Source organism: Pan troglodytes, chromosome 3, assembly GCF_028858775.2.
Source record: "Pan troglodytes isolate AG18354 chromosome 3, NHGRI_mPanTro3-v2.0_pri, whole genome shotgun sequence".
Lineage (NCBI taxonomy): Eukaryota > Metazoa > Chordata > Mammalia > Primates > Hominidae > Pan > Pan troglodytes.
This window is the reverse complement of record NC_072401.2, coordinates 22,899,568-22,912,970: the sequence shown is the minus strand read 5'-3', so window position 1 is coordinate 22,912,970 and position 13,403 is coordinate 22,899,568. Positions and strand designations below refer to the sequence as shown.

Sequence of the window (13,403 nt, the reverse complement as noted above, 5' to 3'; positions counted from 1 at the left end):
TCTTTTTTGTGTCACTCTATTTTAAAAATATTAATTACAGTATGTTTATTTTTCTAACTTAGTAAAGACAACATTTTCTTTGATGATTCATAATATAAAAGTGTCTTGAGACTTTATTAGAACATTTGCTGTAGCCGTCAATGATTTAGGAGATCGGACAAATGTGTATTTACTTTAAGACATAATTTTGTAAGTTAATTAAAATGATACATACTTTCTGTCTAATTATTTCTTATCATTTGTGTCTACATAACAGCAACGCATACTGGGTCCTGTGGGGGAAATAAAGGTTAATTGAAGGCTCTGACATTTGCTCCTTAATTAATAGGTTTTATATTAGAGAATTATGATTTCATCTTGGAAATTGGATTTACTGACAGCCATTTAGAAACACAGCTGTTTTATGAATTGAAATATACCTTAACACAGAAACCTTTTGTGAAAGTATTAATTGGTAATTTACTAAATCTTTTTAGGGAGGTAACTGGTTTGTTTCTAGTGTAACTCTTTATATTTTACCTTAAACATTTTCTTAATTATGTAAATTCATAATAATCTTCTTTTTTCATGTTTGAATATTTTCTTCAGAATCTGTGAGAAGGGAGATGTGACTTGGAAACTTCTCCAAGTTTTGCTAAAGAATGTACGACGGTGTTTCTGCCTTTGGGCTTGCCATTCCTGTTCTTTTTTTGTGTGTATGAAACAGAGACTTGCTCTGTCACCCAGGCTGGAGTGCAGTGGTGCTCTCTTGGCTCACTGCAACCTCCGCCTCCTGGGTTCAAGCCATCCTCCAGCCTCACTCAGCCTCCCAAGCAGCTGGGATTACAAGTGTGTGCCACAACACCCGGCTAACTTTTTAAAATATTTTTAGTGTAGACAGGGTTTCGCCAGGCTGATCTTGAAGGCCAGGCTGGTCTTGAACTCCTGCCACCCGCCTCTATCTCCCAGAGTGCTGGGATTACTTGCCATTCCTGTTCTGTAAAGTGTTCTGCTCTCCCTATTTCTGCAAGGAGAATTCTCATGCGTCGTATAGCATTGCATTTGATTCATATGTCTCTTATTGCCCTGATTGTGTATTTTAAAGATCTCTTTCCTTTTTTGCCTTGAGATTGAAGGATTTAAAGGAAGGAGTCATTTTTTAAATTCATTTTTATATAGCAAGTCCTTACCCCACAATATGCATTCAAAAATATTTGCTAAATGAATGATTGAGACCCATTATTGTCTCCTTTTTTGCCTAATTATATTTTCTCTCTTTTAAAAATCTTTCTTTATGCAGTGCCCTAACCATTTCTAATATTCAGGCTGGATCTACTGGAAATTGGGGCTGTCATGTCCAGACCAAACGTGGGAATAATACGAGGACTGTGGATATTGTGGTATTAGAGAGTTCTGCACAGTACTGTCCTCCAGAGAGGGTGGTAAACAACAAAGGTGACTTCAGGTCAGTGTTGTGGAAAATACGGGGAAAAGTTTAATTTGTTCCAGATCCTTCTGTCGTCTAAGACACATTATTGGTTTCCTGTCCTGAGTAACAAAATTTGAGAACTGCGCATGTCTGAGAACTACCCTTTAGAATAATGATTTCAGAATCACTTATGGAGATGAACAAAAGGGGTGCTTGAACTTTATCTCAGACCTGTTGATTGAAGAATCTCTGAAAGTAGAGTCATTTTTAACAAATGGTTTTGTTGTGTAAGAGCCATTGCCTTAGGGAAACATTTGAGATATTCTGGTAAAAGAGTACAAAATTCAAACAGGTTAAGTAGGGTATTTTCTGTTTTTTTTTCCCCCCCAATGGCTCTTTTATAGATGAACCTTGGAAGGTTTTATATTGCTAAGGTACTTTTCACTACTGGCAGTTCAGTAGGCATCAGAATTAGAAGAAACACCTATCTAATTTTCTCCCCTTGTTCAGTTCTTCTGGAAATCAAGCAAGAAGGACTTTGGGAAATGAAAGCTGTTGGGTAGCCTGAAACTTGGGGAGCCATGGAATCCCAGGTGGGGTTTGTTGAGCTCTGTTAATCTAAGCAAAGGGAGTTATTTATTTATTTTTTTATTTTAGTAGAAAGTTTAGGATTTGCAAGAGATGACAGCTTTTTACCTTAAACTCTCTTTACTTTCAAAGGTGCTTTAAGACATCTTTAAATATCTTATTTACTTGATCTTATTTATGTTCAGGGATTTAAAAAATGAGTTTATAGTTGATATGAACAAAGGGAAATATGTTATTCTTTGAAGCAGCATAAAGATCATTTATTACCAAGTTTGCATTGTCTCTAATGGGTTCAGTTGTTACCTCCTGTCTCTAACCTCAGTGTTTCAAGGGTGGGAAAACCCTTTGGTGTTAATGTTTTAAATCCAAAGTAAAGATGCAATAATAACATCTTTATCTCAGCTAGTTTGCCATTGCTCTTTTTTAAAAAGTTATTCTTGACATCAATATATGGAAATCAACATTTATTATTGCCAGTGGATAAGTCTTTTATGTAGATTAAGTATTGATCTGTAATATTTATAGTACATGCTTTTAAGTGAAGTATATGATATTTGGTAATTTTGTTATATTCAACATCTTTTATCAAATAATCCTAATATGATATTTACTATTTATGGTAGATTTTCTATATTCTCATAGTTTTGAGTGCTTTACATTTTTAAAAATAGAGCAATTAAATGTTTATAGATCAATGAATTATTTGTCTTTGACACTCCTTAAGATATTATGCAATTAAATTCCCACTGCATTAATAAGATTTAGTTTAGTGTTGCTTGATCTATTTATGTGGTTTTTGTAATGAATTCTGTTTTGGTGTGACTGATACTGTAATTTAGTGGTTCCTGTGATAAACATCCATGGTAACCTGTATTCAGCATGTTGAATTTCATTCTCAGTTTTGGAGACATAGAGTTCAAATAACAAAGGTTTCTCCCAGCCCAGTTTTGATGACCCGTGTCAGGGTTGTATTGACATGACACATCTTCATCTTTGATTTTTTTCTCTGCTGTTGTTATTCTTGATGTACCCGTGTCGTTTAGATTTTCTTGTACTATTTTGTCTTCATCTCTAGATGGCCCAGAACATTGGCAGGCATTACTGCATATCTGCAGTGTACGCGGAACACCCATGGCAGTGGGATATATCCCGGAAACCCACAGGATGAGAGAAAAGCTTGGCGCAGATGTGATAGAGGCGGCTTTTGGGCAGATGATGATTATTCTCGCTGTCAGTATGCAAATGATGTCACTAGAGTTCTTTATATGTTTAATCAGGTAACTAGAAAGTCTTCATGTTTACTTGGGTTGTGGAGAAAACATGGTATTCAAACCAAATACATAAGTTTTTTTTTTTTTTTTTTAATACTAGGCAAAACATAAGGATTTGGTGTTTTTACTTTAGTTGACTTAACTGTCTTCAGGATCAGGTCCATCTTAATCACTAGTCAAGGCCCTCTGTAGAATCCTTCCTTTCCAGTCACCGTCTCCCTTTGTGCCTTTGTTTGAATATCTTTTTTTTAATCTGTATCCACCAGACAGAATCCTAACCATCCTTCGAGTTCACATTGAAAGCCACCTCTTGGATTCCTTTTATAATCACTTTGTTGAAAGCGATTGCTTAGAATACTTGAACTACTCATGTGCTTTTTGTTATCTTTGCTTCTATGCATCTTTTTAAAACTTACCAGACTATAAGCAAGTGGAAGATGGCTTTTGTGTAATGTATTTTCTTTTGCCCCTTAACACCTGGTAAAAATCCTTTTGCAATGTTAGGTGCTAAGTCCGTGTTAGAGTCAGTAGATAAACAAATGTAAAACATTACTGGCAGTGCATGGCAATAAAGATAAGTGCCAAATAAGTAGTTCGTACTCTTGTGCAGTAGGAGCTCCAAGGGAGGTATTGATCATTCCCAGCAGGAATACTCAGGAAAGGCTTTATTAAGCAATTGGAGTTGAGGTATGTGTAGAATTTGGATAGGCAGAGAAGAGATAGATGGTGCAACATGTTAACCTCATGTATTTTTATGTATTATTGTATTTCACTCCAAGCTTGAAAAAATTTCCCTCCAGTGAGTTTCCATTAAAATTCCAGTTTTCTTGGGTTTGTAAAGCATTTTAAGAAGGCCATGATGAGTAAATAATAAAGTTTTTTAATTCATTGCTGTTTTGAAATGCAAAGTTAAAATGTCAGGATTGTGTTGATCATTTTGCTAATGACTGTTTTGTTGATCATTTTTGCCTTTGAAATGTAGATGCCCCTCAATCTTACCAATGCCGTGGCAACAGCTCGACAGTTACTGGCTTACACTGTGGAAGCAGCCAACTTTTCTGACAAAATGGATGTTATATTTGTGGCAGAAATGATTGAAAAATTTGGAAGATTTACCAAGGAGGAAAAATCAAAAGAGGTACTTCTCTAAATTCAGATTTGTAGCATACAGTGTCAACAAATGGTAGTGTGACAGAGTTCAATCTGTGTATTTTAAGGCCTGTTTATGTTTATCGTATTTGAGCTAAAAGCATGCTTTTAAATTTCCAGAATTTTATTGAGATACTTCTGCCTCTTCTCTTACGACCTGTTTGCTACTGGGACCGGGAGAGGTGAACTCTCAGTTCTTGGACGTTAAGTTCCAGAGATATAGCAGAGGTCGCTGGTGAGAAAGCAGTAAAAGCAGTATTCTGCCTCCACGTTGTGGCTTAGGCAGAGCTGCTTAGCTCAGCCTGCTGGATTTCTCTTCTCCACATACCCTTGTGCTCATCTTTTGTAACGGGAGTTTTAGTCACCCAGATCTTGTAGTAAATTCCTTTTAATTGTCCTTGTAATGTCCTAGAGAAATGAGAGGCTGTTTAGGCACTTTTTTGAAATTCAAAATGATTGGACTATACAAGTTTTAAAAATGCAGTGAATTCTAAAAGTGGCGTATTTTAACTTAACGGCACCACATTGAAACCATGATATGCTTGTCCACATGATATCTTTTAGGGGAAAAAAATTGACAAGCACAGTTTACAGAATGAATGAGCAGCAAATTAATGTTTTGAATAATTTTCAAGGGGCAGAATTATTGTGTTCTTAAACTTTACGTTTAAAGCTTCATGAGAACTTTATATGTATAATTTCTTTTGTGATATAATCACTTATAAAGAAATTAATTATAGAGGTAGAGGGAACCTCAAGCAAGTTGTAAACTGAAGCCCACGCTTAGGTTAGGGCACGCCTGGAAAGAGAACCCAAGATCTCTGACTCATCCGTAAGAGTTTTCTGTAGCATCACATTCACCTTCCCATACAATGTGGCCCTGACTTGGAACTCTAAAAGTGCTGTGTACACAACTGTGAGGAAAATACTGGGCTAAACAAAACCTGCATATTTCCTTATGTAGAACTTCTCAGATCCATTAATATTGCTAAAATGTAAATAATAAGCCTTATTCTCCTGAATCATTCTAATATATTTTTATATATCAATTATATATACACACACTTATATATCACATATATTCTATTATATAATATATATTTAGATATATCTAATATGTATATTACATATTTATATATCTAATATAGATATATTGTTATATATAATATATATATATAAGAATTAGTACTTGCAATGTGGTAATAAGTTTTTGAAACTGTGGCCCTAGTGCATTAGGCACTTTACTTGATAGGATGTAATTATTAAAGGAAGGAAAATAGATACATGTATATAAACGGGACTTAGGCAAATAGGCCACCTCACTTGTCAGCGGGATAACATTTCATTTGTTTTCTGAACTTCAGGGGCCATGATTTTTTCTAATAACTGCTCCTGATACTTGATTGTGTCTCCAGGGCACAGCCCACTTTCCTGCAGTGAATTTTCCTTGCACTGGGAGAGGCCGTTTGGGTTCTGGCTCTGTGATTATATTGTGCTCCATTGTTGCTTAAGATGACAGGTTAGCTGCCCACAGGATTAGCAGTCATTTCCGGGAGTGGGATGTTTCTAGTTACTAGAATAATTGTAATGACATTTGGAATCTGGACATGGAAGAACATTCGCCATCGAAGAATACATGTTTATGATGTGAACCTGTTTTGCTCACCTCCCAACTTGAGCAACGTGGTGTCCAGAGGTGTATGTTGAACTGTTTGCCAGCCTGTGGAAGAATGGTCGGCTGCGTTGACGGGTTCTTAGGTGGAAGCATTGTACTGAACTGGAAGTAGACATGGTTTCATTAGTTATTAATTAACCATGGGCTTATTCTTCATTTTTCAAATGGGGATACTATTTTCTCTGTATAATTTGAAAAGTGTATGTGCACAAATACAGGCGAACAGTTTTGCAAAATAGTTGCAAAGCTTGGATATCATTTTATTAGGTTATGAAATATAACATTTTTATGACCTCAGAAGCTAAGAAGGAAGTCCTTTTAAATAATCACGAGTGCATCAGTTAGTTCTGTAAAAATTTAGTGTGAAGAAGATTGCTGTCACTTTTACTGGTTAACATAGGACGGAAAAGTTATGTTATCTTCGGAAGCAAGTGATGGCAACTTACTGTCAGCACGAGAAACAGGAAAATATTCAGGATTGAATAATTGAGATATAAATGTGATAATATTGTGTGTGATGCAGTGACTGACATACAGTTCTTTGGCAATTTGAACCACAGGCCATAGCTTTCACCATTTATTAGTGTAGTGAAAAAAACTAGGAGGCTTAAGGGCTTCATTTTAAGTTAATTACCACAGCATAAAATTATGCCAAGTTATCCTAAAATGCACCTAGCTTAGATAGAGAAATAATTAATTAAATTGATTTTTGTATTATGTCTGAAAGTTATTCTTTTATGAGTGATTTCATAACAAAAGTATTGTGGGGGAATTGCTTTTTAATCTGTGATTGAGCCTGGCCAACACAAGCTGGCACTTTGTTGTCTCAGGATAGGCATTAAAAGCTCTCAAACTGCCAGATCTAAGTGATATATTTAGTGGATCCTTTTAAAAACAGTTAAAGGTTGTCTTGTCAGGCAACAGAAGTGTCTGTTATGTATTTACTAAAGTGATTTTTCTTATGAAAACAATAGGCGTATTTTATAAGATGGGAAAGTTAAATATAAAGATTAGATCTGATGATGCTTTCTGGCACCCTTATTGTCTCTTATTTTAAAATATGTGAGTGCGATATGCACCTTACACTAGTTTATATATAGATTTTTACAAATATATGGCTTTTTCATTGATTTTAAAGTGTCATCGCTTCTGTATTGACAATTATGATTATTTTGTATTCTTTTTTTTTTCTTGATCTTACTTGCCAGACTTTTCTGTATTATTAAGCTTTTCTAGGACTTTGTTCGTAGAACTTCACCACACATCAGAATCACTTGCTGGATTTGTTATACGCAGTGATTGCTGCCTGAGTTCCCCCTCCCTGCCATTCCCAGTTGCCATTTCAGCAGGTCTGAAATGGGTTCAGAGAATTTGAATTTCTAGTCAGTTTCAGGTGATGTTTCAGGCAGCATGACTTTGACACTGGCTTTGAGAACCCCTGTAACAGCTCCATTTTCTATTGTTGCTTTAATTTTTTTTTAGGTGGGGGGTTTTAACTTTTTGAGAACTTTTTCTTGGAAAATTCAAAAGGATAGGAGAATATTATCATTAATACCTATGCTGTACCTCTGTTTGGCTTCAACAGTTTTCAATACAGCAAGCCCTCACTTAAGGTCATCTATAGGTCCTTGGAAACTGCAACTTTAACTGAAATGATATATAATGAAACCAAATTGACCATATGCTAATTGATGTAAGTAAGACTTATAAAATCCCTAGAGATCATTTCTGGTCACAAAAATGTCACCAAACTTCCAAATAAAGACCCCAAACATTTCTAATATTAAACATTGAAATAAGTATGAGCCATACACATATTTAAGAAAGATTAATAAAAACAAGACAATTATTTACCCATTGTGTTAGTTTTCACTCTGCTAAAAATGACATACCCGAGAGTGGGTAATTTACAAAGGAAAGAGGTTTAATTGACTCACAGTTCAGCACATCTGGGGAGGCCTCACAATCATGGCAGAAGGCAAAGGAGGAGCAAAGTCATGTCTTACATGGCAGCAGGCAAAGAGAGAATGAGAGCCAAGTGAAAAGGGAAACCCCTTATAAAACCCCTTATAAAACCATCAGATCTTGTGAGACTTATTCACACAACAGCGGAGCAGTCAAATCTTAAAGCTCCAAAATGATCTCCTTTGACTCCATGTCTCACATCCAGGTCACACTGATGCAAGAGGTGGGTTCCCATGGTCTTGGGCAGCTCTGCCCTTGTGGCTTTGCAGGGTACAGCTCCCTCCCGGGTGCTTTCACAGGCTGGCATTGAGTGTCTGTGGCTTTTCCAGGCACACAGTGCAAGCCGTTGGTGGATCTATCATTCTGGGGTCTGGAGGACGGTGGCCTTTTTTTCACAGCTCCACTAGTTGGTGCCCCAGTAGGGACTCTGTGTGGGCGCTCTGACCCCACATTTCCCTTCTGCACTCCCCTAGCTGAGGTTCTCCATGAGAGCCCTACCCCTGCAGCAAACTTCTGCCTGACAATTCAGGAATTTCCATACATCCTCTGAAATCTAGGCAGAGGTTTCCAAACCTCAGTTCTTGACTTCTGTGCACCCACAATCTCAACACCACGTGGAAGCTGCCAAGGCTTGGGGCTTGCCCCCTGTGAAGCAGCAGCCCAAGCTGTACCTTGGCCCCTTTTAGTCATGGCTGGAGCAGCTGGGAGACAGCTGCTAGATACCAAGTCCCTAGACTGCACACAGCACATGGACCCTGGGCCCAGCCTATGAAACCATGTTTTCCTCCGATGCCTCCAGGCCTGTGATGGGAGGGGCTGCGGTGAAGACCTCTGACATGCCCTGGAGACATTTCACCATTGTCTTTGGGATTAACATTCAGCTCCTTGTTACTTATGCAAATTTCTGCAGCCCGCTGGAATTTCTCCACAGAAAATGGCATTTTTTTTTTTCTATCACATTGTCAAGGTGCAAATTTTCCAAACTTCTATGCTCTGCTTTTCTTATAAAATGGAATGCCTTTTATGGCACTCAAGTCACCTCTTGAATGCTTTGCTGCTTAGAAATTTCTTCTGTCAGATACCCTATATCATCTCTCTCAAGTTCAAAGTTCCACAAATCTCTAGAGCAGGGGCAGAATGCTGCCAGTCTCTTTGCTGAGATGAAACAAGAGTCACCTTTGCTCTAGTTCCCAACAAGTTCCTCATCTCCATCCCAGACCACCTCAGCCTGGACCTACAAGCCTCTAGGAAGTTCCAAAGTTTCCCACATTTTCCTGTCTTCTTCTGAGCCCTCAGACTGTTCCAACCCCTACTTGTTACCCAGTTCCAAAGTTGCTTCCACATTTTTGGGTATCTTTTCAGCATCGCCTCACTCTATTGGTACCAATTTACTGTATTAGTCCATTTTCACGCTACTAATAAAGACATACCTGAGACTGGGAAGAAAAAGTGGTTTAATGGACTTACAGTTCCACATGGCTGGAGAGGCCTCACAATCATGGCAGAGGCCATGGAGGAGCAAGTCATGCCTTACGTGGATGGTGGCAGGCAAAGAGAGAGCACTTGTGCAGGGAAGATTCTCTTTATAATACCATCAGATATCATGAGACTTACTATCACAAAAACAGCATGACAAAGACCTGCCCCCATGATTCAATTATCTCCCACTGGGTCCCTCTCACAACACGTGGGAATTGTGGGAGTTACAATTCAAGATGAGATTTTGGTGGGGACACAGCCAAACCATATCAATAAGTGTTGGTTGGTTGGGAGCATTAATGAGAAAGGTCTAATGTGTCCTTAACTGTGATATTTGCTTGCTTCTGCCGAGTGCCAGTGTAGGGGGACTCATTTTAAAATTAATTTTTAGCTTGAGGTTTTTAAGAACACGAAAGTAGTATAAAGGACCTGTTTGAAGGTCAACTTGTGTTTCCAAATTGTCAGAGAATAATTTTTTTTTTTTTTAACCTCCTTCTACCTCTTGCCCAGGTCAAAACAGGCACGTTTCCTGGCTCTCCTTCCATGAAGCTGAGTGATTGCTGGCTAGGCCTGATGCTGGAGGTGGTGTCCTTTGAGTTTCTAGCTTTGTAACAGGGGGTCTTTTCCTGGTACCTTGTGTTGGCATGGCCTAGGCCCTGTGTGGAAGTCAAAACATACCTCGTGGTCATCAGAGTTCAACCTCCGAGCTCTTTGGATTTCTGCTGTTCTTTGGTGACTGGGTTTTGGAGGAGGCTCTGTTTTCCTACTTCTCAGTGATGCATTAACAAAGATAACTGTTTTCCTTTCAGCATTTTTTCACTTTCTGCTGGAGAGTTCTCCAGAGTACTCAGTGCTCTGTACTTCTAGAAAAGGAAGTGCACATACGTGTTTGTAACCTCATTTATTTCAGTAACACCTTAGGGTAGAATCAGTATTTCGGCATGTTTTATCTTTTAATATATGAGATATTTACAGATTAGCACAATTACAACTAAATTTATTGTTCAGTTTTTTTTAAAGTTTTGAATGTGTGGACTTTATGAGGATCAAGCATGAGACCTGATGGTAGACACATCATCTCTCCTGAAGAATTATGATTAGTACATGATCTGAGAACTCCTGCCATGCCTTATGTGCAATAATCTTCTTGACCTCTTTTCCCCTTCCACCCATTTCTTCAGTTCCTCCACTGTTACCCTCATCCTCATCATTCTCTTTACTCCTATACCTCAGTAAAATCAGAGCTTTAACCTTTGCCATAACCCTGATGATGATTGCAGTCAGACCCTTGTTGAATAGCAAATGCTTACCTAAGCAACCTGCTGAGAAGTCTGCAGAGGTATCCTGTGGCACGTAAGGCCAGATGTGAGTTAAGAGTGACAAATACACTTTTAAAACTTGACTTTCAGAATGCAACAGTTCCATCATTAATCAGTGTAATAACATACCTTGAAATAGGTATGATCTCAATAGTGTACTAAATTTGGAACCAGGAGAACATCGTGAAGACTACTTGAGCTTAATAGGATCAGCTGCTGCAATGATGATGATGTAGGTTCCTCTATTTGTCATCTCCAAAACCATTGCTCCACCTATGCATGTGTCTGTTAATTCTTGCTTTTCTGGTTGTTAGAATGAACAAAAGTATTCTTTTGCTACTCGATGATTGAAAATGTAAATATGGAACGGCCTAGATCATTTGGCCTTTCTCAAAAACTCCATGAGTTGCTTAATTTATATTTTTACTGGGTATGTGAAGATATTTGTCTTCTGCTTTTTTTTTTTTCTTATTTTACCATGGAATAAGATGTTCTGAGCACTTGTAGAGTTCTTGGTCCCATTTTACAAATGAGTAAACTGAGTCTCACACAGGCTGATTTGCTCAGGGACATCTAAACTTGTGACAGACTTCAGATCTCAACCTAGGAGTATTTAACTCCAAGGCACATAGATATTATGTCTTCAGTGTTAAAGACTATACATTAAATATCATCAAGTTTAGTTTATGTATTATCTTGTATATTAATATGATAACATCAGAAATTTATTAAATTAGCAGATATTTTTGACCTAATTTTGATAAAACTTCCAAGCCATTTGTATATTAAGAACTTGAAATATCCTGCCTCTTACAACATTTGACATTGAGCACTTTCATTGCCATTAATGTGTTGCATTTGTTTCTTCCCCATTTTATCTTCGGTAAAGTCCATTCACTTATGCTTTCGGTTGGTCCTCCCACTTTAGTGTGACAGGTGCAAGAGCAGGTGGAGGAGTCCTTCTGACCCTTTTGTGGCTGGAGTGGCGTTCAGGGAATGAGGCCAAGGAGAAATCTGATGCGTTCTCCTTACACTGGTTGCAGTTTTTAAATGAGCTTTGTGTGTCAAATTTCAGGAATACTTTTTTTAATCCAGTGTAATTTTTCATGCATTTTTACCCCTTTTGTGTCACTTTTTGCCACTGTGACGTATTCAGAGCTACTTCTGTAACCAAGCTACAGAAGCATATAACATTTTCTGATTATCTGCTCTAGGGAATATTTTGGCAACAAATCCCTTTCCTCCATTCTTAGCCATTTGGAGTGAAATAATGAGAAAAATAGCTTGTTCTCAACTAAAGCAATTACTGTTGTTAGTCCTGTACCTTCTTAGACATATTTGTTGTTTTTTTTTATAATTATTAACACAAGTTAATTTCTTTACTGGCATTATCTAGCAGGGCATAGCAGTCGTTCTTTGATCATGTAATAATGATGAATTTTTCAAGAAAGATGACGTGCCCGTCAGATCTCGTCAGGTCCCTATAAAATTCCTACATTTAAAAGTTCAAAGAAGTATTAAACAATAAGTTTAGTTGTAACTTTGCTAATCTGTAAACACTGCCTATATTTCAGTGGTGCCTTACAATAAAATCAATATTTTTGTGTATTTTAAAGTTTTGCATCCAGTGGGAATTCCATTAATATTTTTGTTAGCCATAAAGCATACTTCACCATGTTATCTCTTTTACCTCTTTTATTTTTGTGTAAAATCTTCAAATAACAGTAAGTCAGAATAATAGACAAAATCTTAACTAAGTTATTCCAACTACTGTGAATTCCCATTAAGACTTTGGATTTACTAGTTTAGCATCTGTATAAACGGCTGATTGACAGATTCAGTAACTGACATAGCAAGAGTCAATACCCTTCTTTATAACTCCAGAAGTAAGGGCTTCTAGTAGAATGACATTCACCCCCATACCTGTTTGTTAGTAGGAACATGAACTAGGATGCTAATGTTCCAATGAATCATAAAAAAATGAACCAACTGAGGATTCTGCAGAGCTTGATTACAGGCTCTTCTTAATTATTTGTTATTTGATCTTGTTAATATCTTCGGTTTGGGGGGAAGTACCCCTTGAGAATGTGTTAGTTCATTAAAATAGGGTGTTTGGATTAAATTTCATTACTCTGTATCCTATATTTCTCTGCATATTTCCCTCGTAGCAGTTACGACAATCTAAATCACTTTTTAAAAATGAATTTATATGCTTGTTTTGCATTTTCTTCACCAGACTATAAGGTTGAAGATAGAGCTTGTTTCTTTCTTTTGCTGCTGTTGCACCAGTGTCTGGCTCACATTGGCCCTCAATAAGTAGTCAGTGAACAGTAATCATGAACATTTAAAATGAATATTGGTACATATTGGATACATGGACATTGATAACTGTTGGCTTCTTCATCAGCTCTTGTACTAGTGAATAAGGATATAAACGTAAGACATTTTGTTGTCTCTACCCTCAAGATGTTTACATTGGAGGTAAAATAAGGAAAAAGTTGTGATACATTATGGTAAGGGCAGTAAAAAGTCAGAAAACTTATTTTAAT

At 37.2% G+C, this 13,403-nt stretch overlaps 1 protein-coding gene across 2 annotated transcripts in view; it reads left to right on the top strand.

Moving 5' to 3' along the window:
- The window catches only part of ADGRA3 (adhesion G protein-coupled receptor A3), a 128,386-nt gene that overhangs the window by 76,014 nt on the left and 38,969 nt on the right, over window positions 1–13,403 (top strand). For both annotated transcript variants that reach the window (XM_001164297.5, XM_016951401.4), the window contains 3 exons: window positions 1,280–1,444; window positions 3,072–3,273; window positions 4,250–4,405. In XM_001164297.5, coding sequence (XP_001164297.1) covers window positions 1,280–1,444; window positions 3,072–3,273; window positions 4,250–4,405 — 523 coding nt within the window. The remainder of the gene's footprint in view (window positions 1–1,279; window positions 1,445–3,071; window positions 3,274–4,249; window positions 4,406–13,403) is intronic.